Below are 19,024 nucleotides of genomic sequence, written 5' to 3' on the forward strand. Positions count from 1 at the left end.
TTGAATACAGCTGTTTGAACACAGAAGGTTATCACTTTAGAATCAAACATCCAAAAAAAGAGGCTGAAATAAGTTTTAAAAGAGAACAAGGAGAAAAAAGAGAGAATTAGAAAAACATCCTACCTGGATATGAAACATGACAACATGCTTTCACCTCATTCTTTTACTCCCAAATGTTCAAATTAAAGATGAATACCCACATTAAATAATTGGAAAGTCGGAAAAATGTACAAAAATGAAAAATTTGTTGGATAAAAGTTGGAAATACGTACAAAAAATGACAAATTGTTCAATTTGTCAATCAATCAAAAAACAAAGAACCATTCAACATACCATTTGACTAACTAACCAATCAGTCATTCAGACAATCAATCAATTAATCAATCAAATAACCAAACAAACAAACAATCCCACAACCAGCCCCACAACTTACCATTTGACCAACCAACCAACCAACCAGCCAGTCAATCAATCAATCAAAAATCAATCAAACAAACAAACAAACAACCATCCAACATACCATTTGAATAACTAATCAACCAGTCAATCAATCAACCATTAAACAAACAAACAAACAAACAAATAGTTAAAAACTACAATGAGTGATATCTATATCATTAAAAGTCATGCTCTGTGGTGTTTCCACTTCTAGTCCTTGAAAAAACTCAGATTATAGTCTCCCTGCTCGGATATATTCACTAAACTTTTTCTGCACCAAACTTTGGACACATCCAGCGCCTTCTTTATTTCAGCTATTTGTTGAAGACTTCAACATTTTCCCCTCTGAGGGATCCAGATTTATCACCTGGCCTTGAGCTGAAATGAGAAAGGACTCCACAAATGCCCAACTGGAGACAGAATTACTCAACCGCAGGATAGACTTTGTCATATCCCCCGCCAGCCTGTGGCAAAGGCTTCCCCGCCCGCCCCCCCCTTAAGACTCAAAGCTTAAATTGTGTTTCTGAGACGGGACTACAGACTGGAATCTGAAAGGTGGAGGACATTTATGCAAATCAGAAACTATATGTGCTGCAGAACCGTGTGCTGCTCATGTCTGGCTGAGTTATGGTGCTGTTTGTGGCACAATGTGAGTCAGTCTCCTCCAGGCTGCCGTCTTTAACTGCTAACTGTTAGAATAAATGAGCCGAGCTGTTATAGACTGGTTTGAAACCTCTCCATTACAGAAGTGACTCTAACACAATGAACCAGAGGCTTCATATTCCCTCCACCTTCACCTCTCTAATAAATGTCTCTGCTCGTATTTGCTGCATCTGTCGTCTCTGTGGCGTGGGTTTTGACCCGCGCCGTTAGCTGCTTGTGATATTAATGATCTCCTTGTGTTGCTGCCATCATTATGCCTGCATAATTAGCACCAACCAAATGCCTTAAAAGCAGAGATAAATGTAATGTGTTTGAGTCTCTGTGAAAGCCTCTGCTTCATTAAACTTGTGTGGGTAGCACTCGGCTCCCTCTGAGGTCTGAACATCATCAAGCATCTGGTTAAAAGCTCCTCAACAGTTGAGTTAGCCACAGCAGGAGAGCCTCTGGATATTGCGATCATGGCAGGAAGCATTATGTTCTTATTAGCATTCAGGATGGCAACAGAAGGAATCATTAGGACATTAAAATGGGTTGGCGGTGGAGGAAACGCTGCAGGGCAGGATTTGCCTCCCACCCATCAGGATAGATTTGCACGACAGCAGAGCCCGGTCCAGAAAAAAGATCCCCGTCAGAGCGAGTAGAAACCCGAAACCGCACGCTGTGAGCGGGACACTTCAAAGAAACTTCTCATTCATTTTAAAGTAGCTTTAAATCTTTTTATGAAGCTGCTGTTGGAATGCTGAGCTGTGTTTCCCAACCTTGGGCTCTGTACCCTCAGCAGGGGTCGCCAGATATTTAACACGGACACACAAAATAAAACATATTCTATATTTCATGTGAATTCATGGAAAATATCACGTCGACGAACGAGTCAAAAACAGGATGAAAGGAGGAGGAATGTTAGAAATGGAGAGATAAAAGCTGCTCAGGACAAATCAGCAGAACTCGTCCGTATTTATAAAGTTGTTTGTTCTTTTTATTCAAGTTTTCTTTTTATTTAGGGAAACTGTTAACATTTGTCTTCTCATAATGAAAATGTACATTAATCAATCTGCATAAAACATCACATATACAGTACATCAAAATAAATACATCATCTGGTGGGTTGATCGAGCTTGCACTCAGAGATCGCTCTGTTAACTACAGCTATGCTATTCACACTGCAGCCTCCATATCTGCATCTACATGTGTTTTCATTCCCTGTTATTTTAATCACGAGCCGGTCCAGACCCGGGGACTCTGAGGCCGGTCTACAACGGTCAACACTCTAACTACATGTGAGAAATAAGACATCAGTGCTGCACCGGCTGCAGAGTCAGAGGTTTAAATACCACTTCACTACAGCTACGAGCGGAGCTGGACCGGCCGGAGTTAAAAACCCTGGAAGGTGACTGCGGGCGGGAGGGGAGTCAGGGACAGGAGACGGCTCACATCCTGTCTGACCATCACCAGAGGAAGAACTGAACCCGCCTGACCTGACTGTTAGCTCCTTTCTGTTCATATCCTTTAGTGCAGACAGGCGGTGACCCATGAGTGAAAACAGCCACGGCTCTATCTGGACAATTTCCCCTGACAAGTTGCAACCCTTAAGATTTCAGTCCTGGTTCAATATGATACACACTGACACTCAGTTTTGCTGCCCCAGTGGCCACACGTGGTACTGCATTATATATCAGGTGCTCCTGCAAAGACCTTATCCCGTCAACTCAAAAATTAAAGGGATAGTTCAACTTTTTAAGGGGTTTTGAAGGGCTCTTTGAGGCTCTTGTCTTTCACAAGAGGCAACTTTCACTGAAGCTGGGTAGTCACTGCTGCAGACAAGGTTCCACGTAATTTAGCTAATTTTAAGAAACTCCAATTAAAACATTGGCATCCAATCAGCAATGAGTACAATTTTTGTTCTGTTTAAGTTGCTCTGCCTGCCTTCTCTTACTGCTCCGCCTGCAAACCGCTTTACAACCGCCCTCCACCCCAGCTCCTCCTTTCTGCTGTGTCTGATTTTACAAGTGTCATATGTAATGTCACTGATACTCGCTCTGGGTCTTTGCTGCTGCTCTCCCTGCCTTGGCTTTTCATGTATGCACATTGAAAAGAGGGGAGGTGGGCTCTCTTCACCTCAGGCTATGGCACTCTACCTTAGCACATTGAAGGGCAGGGGTCTTTGCTGCTGCTCTCCCAGCCACATTATAGACAAGGGGAGTTATGCTGTGCCTGCCTTGGCTTTTCATGAATGCACATGAAAGAAAGTGGAGATGTGCTCTCCCTGCCCTGAATTTTCATGTTTGGGCATTAAAATAATTGGAGATGTGCTCTCCCTGTCTTGGCTTTTCATGTTTGGGCATGAAAAAGAGGGGAAGTGTGCTCTCCCTGCCTTGGCTTTTCATATTTAGGCATGAAAGAAAAGGGAGATGTGCTCTCCCAGTCTTGGCTTTTCATGTTTGGGCATTAAAAAAGTAGAGATGTGCTCTCCCTGCCTTGGCTTTTCATGAATGCACATGAAAGAAAGTGGAGATGTGCTCTCCCTGCCTTGGCTTTTCATGAATGCACATGAAAGAAAGTGGAGATGTGCTCTTCCTGTCTTGGATTTTCATGTTTGGGCATTAAAGAAAGTGGAGATGTGCTCTCCCTGTCTTGGCTTTTCATGAATTGACATGAAAGAAAGTGGAAGGCCTTACAGCCAAATGCAACTGCATGCAGATAATGATTCTCTTTGATGAGAGAGGTCCGGACTGAATTTGGTTTGTGTGCTGTGGAGGAGCAGCAGAACAAATGTTGAGTTAGCTTTATCAGAAACTTAATCCAGCTCTGAAAGACAAGGAAACAAGGACGTTTAACAGTAATACTGGTTCCTCTCAAATGAAAACTTAATTCCTGGAAATCTTAGGGATTGCAATCCTTATCCCTCCTCCTCCTCCTCCGACACCTTTTACAGACTCTCTTCTTTTTTGGAGAAAATTACTAAAAGTGCTTTAATCCCCTCCTTCCTCCTGTTTCCTGTCCCCTACTCCTTTAATTTCACCCCTCCTTAACTCCTCTCCTCATTCATCACATCCAGTGACTCCTCTTTTCTCTCCATGTTTGATGTTCTTTGTTGATCTTTGGGTCTGTTATTCCCTCCCTCCTCCGTCTCCCATCGACTCCTCCGTCTCCTCTCTCGCTTCACATTCCCTCGTCATCAGAATCCGTCGCGTCAAAGGAGGAGAGAACAGGATCTGGTCCCTGCGTCTCGTGGCAGAAGGGGCTGGACATCTTCTGTTTGTATTTACATCGCCTCCTCCTGGGTGGAGAAGGAAGGAGGAGGGGAGGAGGTGTTGGGACGGGGCGGTCAGTCTTGGTTCAGAAAATGTCTTTAGTGAAGTTTCTCATATCGATACTTCGTATTCACGAGTGTCCTGCTGCAAACGGGAGACAAGAGAGGGAAGTGTTAGCGCTGTGTTTGACTCCAGCTCCTCTCGGTGCAGCAGGGAGGACACTCACCCCTCCGGTCTCGTAGAGCGGGTTGTCAAACTCTGTCTCCACAGTGATCTGTCGGTAGGGGTGTGGGTAAATCAGAGGGAGCCTTAGATTGGAGTGATATCGGCACCTGATTGGAAGGATGAGAGAAGTGACAGAGCTTTGAGCAAGACAGTTTGTTTAATGCTTTGGTATTAGTATGAAAAGTAGGGTGTGTGGGTCGCTTCCACAGCTTTACAAAGCCCTTAATGATCAGACACCTTCGTATCTCAAAGAGCTCATAGTGCCCTATTACCCCTCTAGAACTCTACACTCCCAACATGCAGGCCTGCTCATCGTACCTAAAGTCTCTAAAAGTAGTATGGGAGGTAGAGCCTTCAGTTATCAGGCCCCTCTCCTTTGGAATCATCTACCAGTCAGGGTACGGGAGGCAGACACCCTCTCTACTTTTAAGAGTAGGCTTCAAACTTTCCTTTTTGATAAAGCTTATAGTTAGAGCTGGATCAGGCTTGGACCAGCTCTTAGTTCTGCTGCTATAGGCTTAGACTGACACACTGGGATCCTGTCTTTCCCTCTCTCTCCTCTCTCTGCCTGTCTCTCACTTTAACTCTTCCTGTCCCATTAAAGTTACTAACCATAGACCTTTCTGGAGTCCCTGAGCTCCCTTGTCTCGTAGGTTCCTCTGGATCTCTGCTGTAGATTCCTTTTTTGGGGTCTGTTATTCATCCTTTCTTTCTTTCTTTCTTTCTTTCTTTCTTTCTTTCTGTCATTAAATCCTTTTTCCTTTCTGTCCTTTATTTTCATTCTTGCTTTCTTTACTTCTTACTTTTTTCTTTTATTCCTTTTTCCTTTAATTCCTTTCTTTCTTTCCTTCCTTCTTTCTTTGTCTCTTGTATTCCTTTTTCCTTTCATGCCTTCCTTCTTTCTTTCTTTCTTTCTTTCTTTCTTTCTTTCTTACCATTTATTCTCCTCTTTTTCTTTCTTTTGGTCTCCCTCTCTTTTCTCTTTTCTTAGACCTCTCTGGAGTCCCTGAGCTCCCTTGTCTCGTAGGTTCCTCTTATTTGCAAGACCCAACTCGGCCTCAGCAGATGTGTGTCTAACATGAGTCTGGTCCTGCTGGAGGTTTCTGCCTGTTAGAGGAAGTTTTTCCTCACAGCTGTAACTAGCTAAATACTGCAAGGTGCAATGCTTATGGTGGATTAAGTTGGGGTCAGACTCAGTCTTATCCTGTCTACAAATAAAGATTGATTGACAGCTTCAATCCGTCAACCTGAAGCAAACCAAGCCAGAGATCTCACCGTGTGACGTAGACGTAAACTCCTCCCAGCAGCACCGACAGCAGAAGAACAAGGATGAAGATGGCGAGCGCTATGTTCCCTCCATCCAGAGTGGAGCCGGCAGTCGCCTCTGCAACTGAAACATGAGGGATGAATGAAACCAGGTTAACTGAAGTCAGAGTATCAGGAGTGAACAAATAGAACCTCTACCGGTCGGAGGACAGAGGACGGCGGAGCGAAGCAGGTAAACGGATGAGCACAAACAGGTGGAGAGACAAACACAAACACAGTGGGTGTTAACTCTGCAGGCAGATGTTTGCAGGAGCAGGCGGGGCAGACACAGAGAGGTGAAGAGCTTTAACTCTCAGGTTTGTTCCAGAAAACAAATGTGTGTGCTCGTTTGGTTAAGAGAGCACGCGGACACACACAGGTTCAGACTCACCTTCCAAAGCATGGTTGCCAAAGCAGTCATGGTTGGCTGCAAGACATCGTTCTGTCAGTCAGTGCATGTGAAAGTTAACATCAGTCTTCTGAGGAGTTTCAATCTGCAACAAGGCTCTGAGCTGACCGTTCACTAAACCTGACCCCCCACCAGGTCTCTGTTTCTGAGCCTGTTAGGTTTCCTGATGTAGACTCAACATCCAACATGATGCCAGAGACCAACAAATCTACCTACCTACAAGCACCTGAGCTATGGGAACCAACAAATCAACAAAAACATTCTACTTATGATATTTCAGACCATAGGTAAAGTTTTTTAACACATTTCCACACTGGGTTTTAAGAGGGCTGGTTTAACCTGATATGTATTACGTAATAAATATCAGGTTAAACCAGCCCACTAACTTTTCCCAGGACCGGTCCACTAACTCTCCCCAGGACCGGTTCACTAATTTTCCCCAGGACTGGTTCACTAACTTTCCCCATGACCGGTCCACTAACTTTCCCCATGACCGGTCCACTAACTTTCCCCAGGACCGGTCCACTAACTTTCCCCATGACCGGTTCACTAACTTTCCCCAGGACCGGTCCACTAACTTTCCCCAGGACCGGTTCACTAATTTTCCCCAGGACTGGCTCACTAACTTTCCCCAGGACCGGTTCACTAACTTTCCCCATGACCAGTCCACTAACTTTCCCCAGGACCGGTCCACTAACTTTCCCCATGACCGGTCCACTAACTTTCCCCATGACCAGTCCACTAACTTTCCCCAGGACCGGTCCACTAACTTTCCCCAGGACAGGTTCACTAACTTTCCCCATGACCAGTCCACTAACTTTCCCCAGGACCGGTCCACTAACTTTCCCCATGACCGGTCCACTAACTTTCCCCAGGACAGGCTCACTAACTTTCCCCATGACCGGTTCACTAACTTTCCCCAGGACAGGTTCACTAACTTTCCCCATGACAGGTTCACTAACTTTCCCCAGGACTGGTCCACTAACTTTTCCCATGACCGGTTCACTAACTTTCCCCAGGACTGGTTCACTAACTTTCCCCAAGACCAGTCCACTAACTTTCCCCAGGACCGGTCCACTAACTTTCCCCATGACCGGTCCACTAACTTTCCCCAGGACCGGTCCACTAACTTTCCCCATGACCGGTCCACTAACTTTCCCCAGGACCGGTCCACTAACTTTCCCCATGACCGGTTCACTAACTTTCCCCAGGACCGGTTCACTAATTTTCCCCAGGACCGGTCCACTAACTTTCCCCATGACCGGTCCACTAACTTTCCCCAGGACCGGTCCACTAACTTTCCCCATGACCGGTCCACTAACTTTCCCCAGGACCGGTTCACTAATTTTCCCCAGGACTGGCTCACTAACTTTCCCCAGGACCGGTTCACTAACTTTCCTCAGGACCGGTTCACTAGCTTTCCTCAGGACCTGCTCACTAACTTTCCTCAGGACCTGTTCACTAACTTTCCCCAGGACCGGTTCACTAACTTTCCTCAGGACCGGTTCACTAACTTTCCTCAGGACCGGTTCACTAACTTTCCCCAGGACCTGTTCACTAACTTTCCTCAGGACCGGTTCACTAACTTTCCCCAGGACTGGTCCACTAACTTTCCCCAGGACCTGTTCACTAACTTTCCCCAGGACCGGTTCACTAACTTTCCACAGGACCTGTTCACTAACTTTCCCCAGGACTGGTCCACTAACTTTCCCCAGGACTGGTCCACTAACTTTCCCCAGGACCGGTTCACTAACTTTCCCCAGGACCTGTTCACTAACTTTCCCCAGGACTGGTCCACTAACTTTCCTCAGAGCCGAGCTCCTCTGCGTGCACATACTACACTTCAGCTTCTACTGTTCCGTAATTCCCTCTCCTGAGCCGCCACCTTTGGTGCACTTCATCTCCTGCACTATGACCGTCACCTCAGACCTCTCTAGACAAAATGGGCAGCAGCACCACCTAGTGGACAGATAGAGGGAATACCAGGAAATCGATCCCCCCCTACCACCTACCCTTACACTACCTTGCTGTATCTAAGCTCTGGCAGTTTTAAGTGCTCGGTCATCAGCATGCATCGGGGCATGATCAATCTGTATCACCAAGCAGGGGAAATATCCGACATTGTGTTCATGCAGAACTCCAAAGTTAAAGAGAACACGGGGAGTGTGTGTCATTCCAAACAAACACAAACAGTCTGCACACACAGCCTCACCCCTGCAGAGAGGAAGCGGTCCGCTCCAGAACGACGGATTCCCAATGATGCATTTTATCGCGACCTCTCCGATGAGCTCGTAGCCTTGGTAACAAACAAAGGTGAGCGACTCTCCGGGCAGGTAGAGCCTCTTGGACAGGATCTGGTAGCCGTTGTCAGGGAGACCGGGGTTCTCACAGGAAACAGAATCCTCAGCTTGAAGAGGGAGAAGAAGAAAAACACGCTCTGCGTCAGAGCCGGACTGACAGATCCGACAGGCTGCGGCTGAGGTGACATGACTCATGGATAATCTCCGCCCCCTCCTCCAGGTGGCTGAGGGCTGATTGGTACGGTGCATTAGCATTGAATTATCATATCAAACACCTCGCACAAACATTAATATCCCTGAACACACACACTAACACACACCAACACACACACACACACACTGTCATTCCTGGAGATGAAGCCTCGTCTCTCTGGCTCGCTGAGACGCTCTGATCGGTGTCAGCGGAGGAGAGAAGCAGCCAGGACGAGGTTTTGTGCAAGAAATCACACAAACCCACTCATGTTAGATCGCACAGCTACAGGGAGAGAGCCTTTAATCTTCAGTTAACTGTCATGTGAAGCCGTCTCTCCTGATGACAGGCTGCAGGATTCAAAGTGCTGACAAATTACTAATAAACTAGAGAGCCGCACGCTGGAGGGAAGAACTCCTCGCTGCTCTGGGCTCGGCTGTTCCAAAGGTTAAATCTGAAATCTGTGAAGTCTGTTCTCCTGATTCTTTACAGAGAAGCTGGATTAGATCAACCTGATACAGACTTTTCCAGATTTAATCCAATCCGTCAGCTTTAATCTGATGAGATTATGTCTAACACTCTGCCCTGTGCTCATAAAGTATCAGGAAACTCTGTGATACTCACTGACGCAGTGAGGGAGTCGGGACGTCCACACGGGGGTCCCCGGCTCTCGGCCGTAGCAGGTGATGGTGGCGCCGCCCTGCAGGATGAAGCCAGGGTTGCAGCTGTACTGAATGGTGGTCCCAACTAAGAGTTTGGGATCCGACAGAGACCGGGTGGAGTGCTCCACGTGGCCGGGGTCTGAGCAGTACATGACTGAGGAGGAGGGAAAGAGAATAAATGAAGTATATCAAACACAACAAATACATTCAGGTCTTTGCTGCTGCTCTCCCTGCCTTGGCTTTTCATGTATAGACATGAAAGAGAGGGGAAGTGTGCTCTCCCCGCTTCAGGCTTTGGCATTCCATGTAGGCATGTGGAAGGGCAAGGGTCTTTGCTGCTGCTCTCCCTGCCTTGGCTTTTCTAGAATGCATATGAAAGAGATCACTCACTTTAATCTGTCTCTATGGGACTGTAATGACTCCCCCCTAATATTGTATTGTTATTGTGATGTATTTACGTATGTTGTAAGGTGGCCTTGAGTGTCCAGAAAGGCACCTATAAATAAAATCCATCATTATTATTATTAGAAGGGAGGTGTGCTCTACCTGCATCAGGATTTGGCACTTCTTGTAAGCAAGTTGAAGGGCAGGGTTCTTTGCTGCTGCTCTCCCCTGCCTTCATTTTCTTGGATGCACATGGAAGAGAGAGGAGGTGTGCTCCCCCTGCCTCAAGCTTTGGCATTCTATGTAGGAATGTGGAGGGGCAGGTGTCTGCTGCTGCTCTCCCTACCTACCTTGGCCTTTCATGTATGCACATGAAAGAGAGAGGAAGCGTGCTCTCCCCGCATTACGATTTCACATTCCACCTACACATTTAGAAGGGCAGGGGTCTTTGATGCTGCTCTCTCTTCCTTGGATTTTATTGAATGCACATGAAAGAGAGGGGAGGTGTGCTCTTCCTGCTTCAGGAACTGTCATTCTACATATAATTGGGAAAGGAAGGGGTCTTTGCTGCTGCTCTCCCTGCCTTTGTTTTTCATGAATGCAAATGAAAGCGAAGGAAGTTGTGCTCCCCCCACCTCAGGCTTTGGCATTAGGATTTCACATTCCACAGACACATTTAGAGGGGCGGGGGTCTTTGCTGCTGCTCTCCCTGCCTTGGCTTTTATTAAATGCACATGAAAGAGAGGGGAGGTGTGCTCTTCCCGCTTCAGGAACTGTCATTCTACATATAATTGGGAAAGGAAGGGTTCTTTGCTGCTGCTCACCCTGCCTTTGCTTTTCATGAATGCATATAAAGGAGAGGGAGGTGTGCTCTCCCTACCTCAGGCTTTGGCATTAGGATTTCACATTCCACAGACACATTTAGAGGGGCGGGGGTCTTTGATGCTGCTCTGCCTGTCTTGGCTTTTATTAAATGCACATGAAAGAGAGGGGAGGTGTGCTCTTCCCGCTTCAGGAACTGTCATTCTACATATAATTGGGAAAGGAAGGGTTCTTTGCTGCTGCTCACCCTGCCTTTGCTTTTCATTAATGCATATAAAAGAGAGGGGAGGTGTGCTCTCCCCGCCTCAGGATTTGGCATTCCACGTAGGCACATGGAAGGGCAGGGAGCTCCCAGAGTCATACTGCCAAAATTAACTTTTATCTTGAGAGTAATTCATTTTTTTGATGAGAGGTCCTGACTGGAATGTTCTCAGGTTTCCACTCAGTGTAATATTTTTTTTTTTAGTGCTGTTTGTTATTTTGTGGTTTATACAAACAATCAATAATAGATTTATCCACAAGGTTGGAGAAACACAAACTAAGATGTCCAGAAGAACTTAAAGAAACTGACTTTTTTCACAGAAGGGGGGCTGTGAGCTCCAGGACAGGTCCAGCTGACAGGTGAGGGTCTCTCTGCCCACCAGGTCGTAACCCGGGTCACACTGGTAGGTGATCCGGGCTCCTCGAACCAGAGCGATGTGGGACGTTGTCTTCCAGCCGTTCTGGATCTCAGGCAGGTCTGGACAGGAGTCGTTCCGGGACACCTCTGAGGAAAGAAACAACAGAAGAAGATTGATTTCTGTCTGCGCTCTGATCGAGGTGCAGAACATGTTCTCACATTCACAGCCGTCACCAGGGTCGAGAACAGAACAAGATAAACAACAGTACATCTGATTCTGGCACCTGCTCTGTGCGAGGAGGAATCCATCACAGCACAGAAGACTGATGGACTTATTGTGCGAGTATCTGACCGTGTGACAGAGTGAAGGATTTCATCTGAGCTGGACGCTTTTCAAATATCATCTCTGCGGTTTGAGGAGGGCCGCTCGTTTTTAATTCAGACTCCCTCTGAAACAGTCCTCCGTGAAATTATTACAGGCTGTCAGAGAGCTGTCACCGCGGAGACGATCTGCAACAGGGTTTAATGTTTTTATCTGTGTGTGCTGTCAGAGGGGATTCTGTGGAATTCATTAAACTGTGTGGCTGCTTTCATCGCCTGCAGACACGTGGCATCAAAAATATCAACCAGAGGAGCTTTCAAAAAAGTTAGTTCAATGTTTTCATGACTCGACGTGAACTCAAACAGGACTCAGACTTTTACATCCATAGATGGTTTTAATGTTGTTCCATTTGTACATAATGTATTAGTTAAGATCCAGGGCTGGCGTGTGTTCGCCTGCATGTGCGTTCACGTGTCGTCTCTTTCAGCTACAGTCACCGCCAGGATCAAGAGACGCTACGAGTCTTGTGTTTTGCTTCCAAAGATTTTACAGTAACAAGAGCAGAGCAACATGTTGGATATTTTAAAGAACCGCTGAAGAGACTCAAACTCAAACTTTAACAGACATCTGTCCAGGATGAAGCCAGAAAAGTGAGTGAGATACTAAAATTACTTCAGGCGGTTGATTGTGTTACTGCATTAGCATGCTAACGTTAAAGTAGACATATCATGCAAAATGGACTTTTTAATGGTTCTCTCCCTGAAATCTGTGTCCCTGTCTACAAACCCCCTGAAAAGTAAAAGACTCCATTCTGCCCCTGTTCTGATTTCTCCACCTTTCTGTAAATGTGTGCTGAAACCAGCCGTTTCAGTTTTCAGTGTTTTTCATACGTCACAACGCCATCCGGTCTGTAACAGGAAGTCAGAGCTCGGAGCTTGTTCAGCCCATAGACTGTATAAAATACAACTCAACCCCTCCTCCGTTTTTCATTCCCTGCACACATGTGTGCTAACAAGGAGCTTAGGAGGGAGGCATGCTAGTTGTAGGCTGTCTTAATAAACACAAAGGTCGCTTTGACTCCCCACGTCTGCAGATTTGAAGATCTAGTGGATGATTTTTATTTATCATGGATAAGTGCTAAAGCTAGTTAGCATAGCCACATAGCTACATGTTGGTAGCTGTGTACCAAGACACACGTCGACATGCTGACAAATAAAACAACAAGAAACACTAAATCTGTGACCAATGGTTCAGAAAGGTCCTGCTGCAGGTGCCTCTCCATCAGGATCAGATTCTGGATCAGATTCAGAGGGTTGAAGTAACGCGGGTCTGTGAGCAGCCGTGTATATTCAGCCAACATGTAAACATTAGATCAACGTGCTGGACAGCCGATGCCACACCCACTTCCTGAGGGGGCGTGGTCAGAGAGAAAACAGAGTGTTCTGAGGAGGACTGAAGAAAAGGGTTCTTCAGGCAGACCAAAATCTGATTTCAAATTGTTTTTATGAGCATCAACTTTAAAGACATGTTTTGGGGACCTCTTAGACCAATATATGTTGATGAAAAAAGCGTGATATGTCACCTTTAATATTGGCAACTAAAATGACTCAACCATCGGATTCAAGATGTTAGGTTGGGTAAAATTCTGATTAATGGAAGTTGAGCTGCAGGCATCTTTAAGTTTATTGATCCCTCTGTAGCAGAATCAAAGTGTACATTTACTCACGAGGCACAGCACTCCATAATTTAAATCTCCAGACATGCCGACTGGTTTCGTTAGAATCAAATCTAAATAAAATAAATGTGTTTGCTACACATCCAAAAGGTCCAACACAGTCAGAAGTTTGGAGTCAAAGAGCCGTCCTTCTTGTTATTAGTAATATTAATAATGAGGACCCGGATTCTTCTCTGGCGCCTCGCACTCAAATTCGGATTTGAAGGTGTTCTAGAATTCTAACATCAAAGCCAGAATTCCAGAATTCTGTCTTTGACCTGTTTTTATTTATTTATTTATTTATTTGAACTATTTATATTAGTGGGTAGCGCTGGTGCCTCACAGTGAGAAGGTTGCTGGTTTGAATCCCCGGTCGGACAGGTGCCCCTCTGTGTGGAGTTTGCGTGTTCTCCCCATGCATGCGTGGGTTCTCTCCGGCTTCCTCCCACAGTCCCAAAAACATTCTCATCAGGTTGATAGGTCTCTCTAAATTAGGCAGGTGTGAGTGTGTGTGTGTGAATGGTTGTCTGTCTCTCTGTGTTAGCCCTGTGATAGGTTGGCGACATGTCCAGGGTGTACCCTGCCTTCCGCCTGAAGCCAGCAGGGATTGGCTCCAGCCCCCGTGACCCCGAACAAGATAACGGGTGGATGGATGGATGGATGGATGATCTCAATAATGGGGACTCGGATCCAGTTCTGGTGACTCGGACTCGACTCAGACTTGAACACTCAGGACTCGAGACTCGACTCTGACTCGAGGTTTGGTGAATGGACTACTACACCGACTTGAAGACAAAAAATCAACAACAAAGGATAATTATTATGCCTCTGATTTGCTACAAAGAATTACTGATTACACAGAGACGCAACGGGAGACTCAGAGATGGTTCTCAGATCTTGGATTTAAAGAGTCCAGCTCGTCTTAGATCCACAGCCTTAAAATTTTTAGACTTGAAAGCAGTCAAATCTAATAAAGTCCCCGTCAGTGACAGTAAAAGAAGCGTCTCTTAAAAGGCTTGTTTGTTTTTTAAAGCGACTGGTCCAGCATCACCGAACCACGAGCATCTGCCGTGTCTACTTTACGGAACATCGTAGACCACTTCCTGATCTTTCCGTCACTCCAAACCCCGACTCTGCCGACACAATCTGAGTCCTTTAATCAGCTCCACCGGCCATTTTTAGTTCCCCTTCTTATTCATACAATTACAGAGTAGTGTTTGTTTTGGCTCTGTGGACTCTAAAGTCTCTGAAGACTCCAACAAAAGAAGATCAAAAACAAAAACCATGGATGTCCGCTCACAGCGGGAAGAAAACACAGAAAAATAATCAAATTCAGTCAGAAAAAATCATCACAGCTTAGAGATAAATAAATCAGCAGCAGTCCGGGGGGAGAGAGGAGCGTGTGCATATGTATGTTTGATGATTGACGGGGCGGCGTACAGTATTGCATTACAGCGTACAGTGTAATGGGCCTACAGGGATTTGTAAGTTGAAGGATCCGCGATCAATTATTCATTCTCTATTGACTTTCTGTGTGCAGCCTGAATGTGTGTGGTGAGTAATATATTCTGAACACACACACACACACACACACACACACACATTCAAAGAGAGTAGCCCACGTATCATGCTGTGTCTACTTGATTTGCTCCTGTGGGAAGCGTGTGTGAGTGTCGGCAGGGTGACGAGTAAATTGGGCAGCGTGTGTGTGTGTGTGTGTGTGTGTGTGTGTGTGTGTGTGTGTGTGTGTGTGTGTGAGAGACTAAATTGGAGTCAGGTGTTGGATACAGGAGGCACGGCAGATTAGTGTGTAAAACGGAGGAAGTGAGCTTGTTTGGCTGCTTGTTACACTCTGGGCTTGTGTGTGTGGACGAGAGGCTGCGTGAGATGGTGAAACAGATACGATGTGATTGAATAAGGGCAGAGGAAACCAAAGGAAAGACAAATAAAGATGAGAGGAGAGGAAAACGGGGAGGATGATGAATAGAGACGGCAGCTCGAGGAGGAATGACGGAATCAGAATAAATGGGAGAAGTGAATGAAAGTTTTCAGATCCATTTGGACGATAGGACGGGTTAGATCTGATATTTCTCTTATTGTGAACAAAACTTTCTGTTGCTCTCTGCTACGTTCCCCAAAAACATCAGCAGCAGGGAGAACAGATCATACTTGAAGGCATGCATTGATCTGTATTCTGAGGTCTGGATGTTCAGTGTGTCTGTATGGAGAGCAAAAGCAGGAGGGACACAATCCATCCTTTCTTCATCTCTATAAACAGATATCTGCATGAAGAGCAGCTAACAATCTGTTCTAGATCACACATTTACACTGAGACACTAATCTGCTTGATGCTGAGTCACTAAAGACAATCAGCGCTTAGATTTCCTGACTTCCCTGAACGCAGCATCAGAAATGATGGATCCCACCTCCATTCAACAAACAAACATTGTAGACGTAGTTTTCTTCTCCTCTTGAGGACAGACCTGACAAAGCTTTTTACTTTCAGCTACAACTAACCTGTAATTACAGATTCTGATTCAGAGACATGTTGAATCTGGATCTCAGGGTCTGGGTTTTTAGTCTGAGAAGGGTTCTGGTCTCTGTCTGTAGTCTGAGGAGTATCCACCAATAGACAGAATTCTGACATCATCAAAGATAGAATTCTGTCTTTGATGTCAGAGTTCTGTCTTTGATGATGTCAAAATTCAGTCTTTGATGATGTACGAATTCTGACATCATCAAAGACAGAACTCTGACATCAAAGACAGAATTCTATCTTTGATGATGTCAGAATTCTGTCTTTGATGATGTCAGAGTTCTGTCTTTGATGATGTCAGAGTTCTGTCTTTGATGATGTCAGAATTCTGTCTTTGATGATGTCAGAATTCAGTCTTTGATGATGTCAGAATTCTGTCTTTGATGATGTCAGAATTCAGTCTTTGATGATGTCAGAATTCTGTCTTTGATGATGTCAGAATTCTGTCTTTGATGATGTCAGAATTCTGAGAACAAATGGAACATTCCGTGAAGAAGGTCAGAGCTAAAGAAACATCAGTGTCTCTAATCCTCTTTCATAGACCTCCATTCAACAAACAAACATTGTAGACGTAGTTTTCTTCTCCTCTTGAGGACAGACCTGACAAAGCTGGACTTTGGACTTTTGACTAATCTGCATCATGATGTTGTTATTTCAGCAAACTGAAGACCCGTTAATTACAAGAACATCACAAGAACATCAGTTTCTGTTTCAGGTTCATACCACTGAAGGAAACCAGAGGGAAGACTCTGTGGACCTGTTTACAGTGAAACTGAGACTCACACACATTTTTAGGTTCATAAAGCTGCAGTCAGCTGAGTCAGACCTCTGTGTATCTTGCAATTTAAGATGAAACTGAGACTCCCTTGAAACAGATGTTCAGGTTTATGATGCTGGAGTAAACCAGAGTGGAACTTACTATTTACAGTGAAACTAAGACTTATCAAACATCTGCATCATGACATTATTTCAGCAAACGTAAGACCCGTTACTAACAAGAGAGATCAGTTTCTATTCATGTTTTTACAGCTGAAGTAAGCCGGAGGGAAGCCTCTGTGGAACTTACTATTAACAGTGAAACTAGGACTCAAGATGAATCTGCATCAGGATGTTATTTCAGCAAAATTAAGACCCGTTAATAACAAGAACATCAGGTTCTGTTTCAGGTTCATACCACAGAAGGAAGCCAGAGTGATGTTTCCAGTCTGTATGGAGAGCAAAAGCAGAGGTTCTAGAACTCTTAGATTAAAGACAGGTTTCTGACTCCTCACTTAAAACGAGCACCAACTGAAAGAAGTTTCCGGGCTGATTTGAGGCCGCGTGTGCTTCCTGTTTACTCTGGACGAGTTTTAATGAGCTGGTTTTGTTTTGCTGCCTCTGCGACGCTCCAACAGCACGGACGAGAGAATCAGCTCCACCAGCTGTTAAATTAAAGGCAGATAAACAACCCCTCTGTTTCCCTCTGTTTGGGGATAATGCTTTTTTTAGTGACTACTTTAAGCAGAGGAGGAATCCACATGTGATGCTCAGGTGGATGAGGGCTGCAGGATGGCGTGTTCATGTCAATAGAAGGATAACAGTGTGACTCATCAGAGTGTTTTTGGATATAAATGCAGCTTCATGGCTCAGAGGAGGATCATATTTTAGATTTTGGATACACCCACATGGTTTTATGTCAGGTAGTTTCAAACTTTCTCCCTCACCCATGTAGTTGATGATGAAGCCCTCGCCCTTCCCGAAGACGAGCCCTGCAGGATCCGAGTGGAAGGTGACGGTGAGGTCCGGCGTGGTGGAGGAGAGTTTGAAGGGGCTGCTCCCTCCGACGTAGCGCCCCAGGATCCGAGTGGCCACCTCGTCCCCGTCGGTGATGGTCAGTATGTCGCTGTCGCTGATGTTCAGCCTGAAAGAAACAGAAGAGGAGGCGGTGGTATCATCTCAGGACACGTCAGGATGACTCGGAGAGCAGCAGCAGCGTGTCCACAGCCGACTGCGTGGGCGGAGAGGTGACCTCAGAGGCTAAACGCTGCGGCGTCCACAGGCCAAGTGTTTAACAGGCTGTAAACACGGCCATGTTTCTGTGCCCTGCAGACCTTTGTTTCACCCCCCCCCCCCCCCCCCCCCCCACACACACACACACACACACACACACACACACACACACACCACAGAGGCTTTAAATATGCAGACTGCACGGTTTTAGAATAAGGAAGTGTGTGTGAAGACGAGGTTACATAAAGACACTGAGGATGTAAATGGATCACTGCAGGCGGAACTATTTCATACGGCTGGAAGCTGAATGAATCAAAGTTCAAAAAAAGAACTTAGGATTCTGAAACTCGTCTGATTTTGTTCTGCACATGTGCAAGAAGACACAGTGACATGAATATAAGGAAGGTGTCTCTGCAGCATGCTGTCAATCCTTTTATCTGACGCCCGCCTCCTCACAGGCGTTAAAACGACACACAGAAAACATCAGCTTCAAAAAGGACGGCTTATTTAGCTTTTGTTGATCATAATGAAGGAACACTGTGAACTTCAGTCTGCACTGAGCCTTTGACTTGTGATGGACTTCTTGCTCAGGGGATGTGACTTCCAAATGTCTGTAAATATAAAGGGGGGGGGGGGATCAGAAACCGGATCTGACTTAGAACCGGTTCCAGTTGATCAATTCCATTGGAATTGTACACCTCAAATGTTATTGATTCTTCTTAATGATTCATTTCCCAGCACGACATCACGTCACGTCACCTTGCATTATGTCACACACTCTGCGACGCAGAACTCCTTCAACCATTATCTTCGTCCAGGCTCCAGGGGCCACAGCCGGACTCACGCAGCCGAAAATGAGGCCCCAAGAACAGGTAAAATACCTCCGCGATGACCCCCTGGAGGAAAAGTGTTTTTTCTCTCCAAATTCAAAGTCTGTTCCTCCAGGCTCCAGGGGCCACGTCCGGACTCATGCGGCCGAAAATGAGGGACCGAGAACGGGTAAACTACCTCCGGGATGACCCCTGGAGGAAAAGCGTTTTTCCTCTCCAAATTCAAAGTCTGTTCCTCCAGGCTCCAGAGGTCAAGTCCTGACTCAAGCAGCCAAAAATGAGGCACCAAGAACGGGTAAAATACCTCCGCGATGACCCCCTGGAGGAAAAGCGTTTTTCCTCTCCAAATTCAAAGTCTGTTCCTC

At 45.8% G+C, this 19,024-nt stretch overlaps 1 protein-coding gene across 1 annotated transcript in view; it reads right to left on the reverse strand.

Annotated features, from left to right (window-relative positions):
* Nucleotides 1–2,053: 2,053 nt before the first annotated feature.
* Nucleotides 2,054–19,024, reverse strand: part of LOC117831454 (seizure 6-like protein) — a 34,215-nt gene continuing 17,244 nt past the window's right edge. Inside the window, exons 8-14 of the mRNA XM_034710161.1 lie at nucleotides 17,544–17,740; nucleotides 11,221–11,415; nucleotides 9,406–9,597; nucleotides 8,504–8,698; nucleotides 5,853–5,967; nucleotides 4,579–4,684; nucleotides 2,054–4,496 (exon numbers count right to left, since the gene is read on the reverse strand). Coding sequence (XP_034566052.1) covers nucleotides 4,464–4,496; nucleotides 4,579–4,684; nucleotides 5,853–5,967; nucleotides 8,504–8,698; nucleotides 9,406–9,597; nucleotides 11,221–11,415; nucleotides 17,544–17,740 — 1,033 coding nt within the window. The 3' untranslated portion in view covers nucleotides 2,054–4,463. The remainder of the gene's footprint in view (nucleotides 4,497–4,578; nucleotides 4,685–5,852; nucleotides 5,968–8,503; nucleotides 8,699–9,405; nucleotides 9,598–11,220; nucleotides 11,416–17,543; nucleotides 17,741–19,024) is intronic.

This window comes from Notolabrus celidotus, chromosome 19 (assembly GCF_009762535.1).
Source record: "Notolabrus celidotus isolate fNotCel1 chromosome 19, fNotCel1.pri, whole genome shotgun sequence".
Taxonomy (NCBI): domain Eukaryota; kingdom Metazoa; phylum Chordata; class Actinopteri; order Labriformes; family Labridae; genus Notolabrus; species Notolabrus celidotus.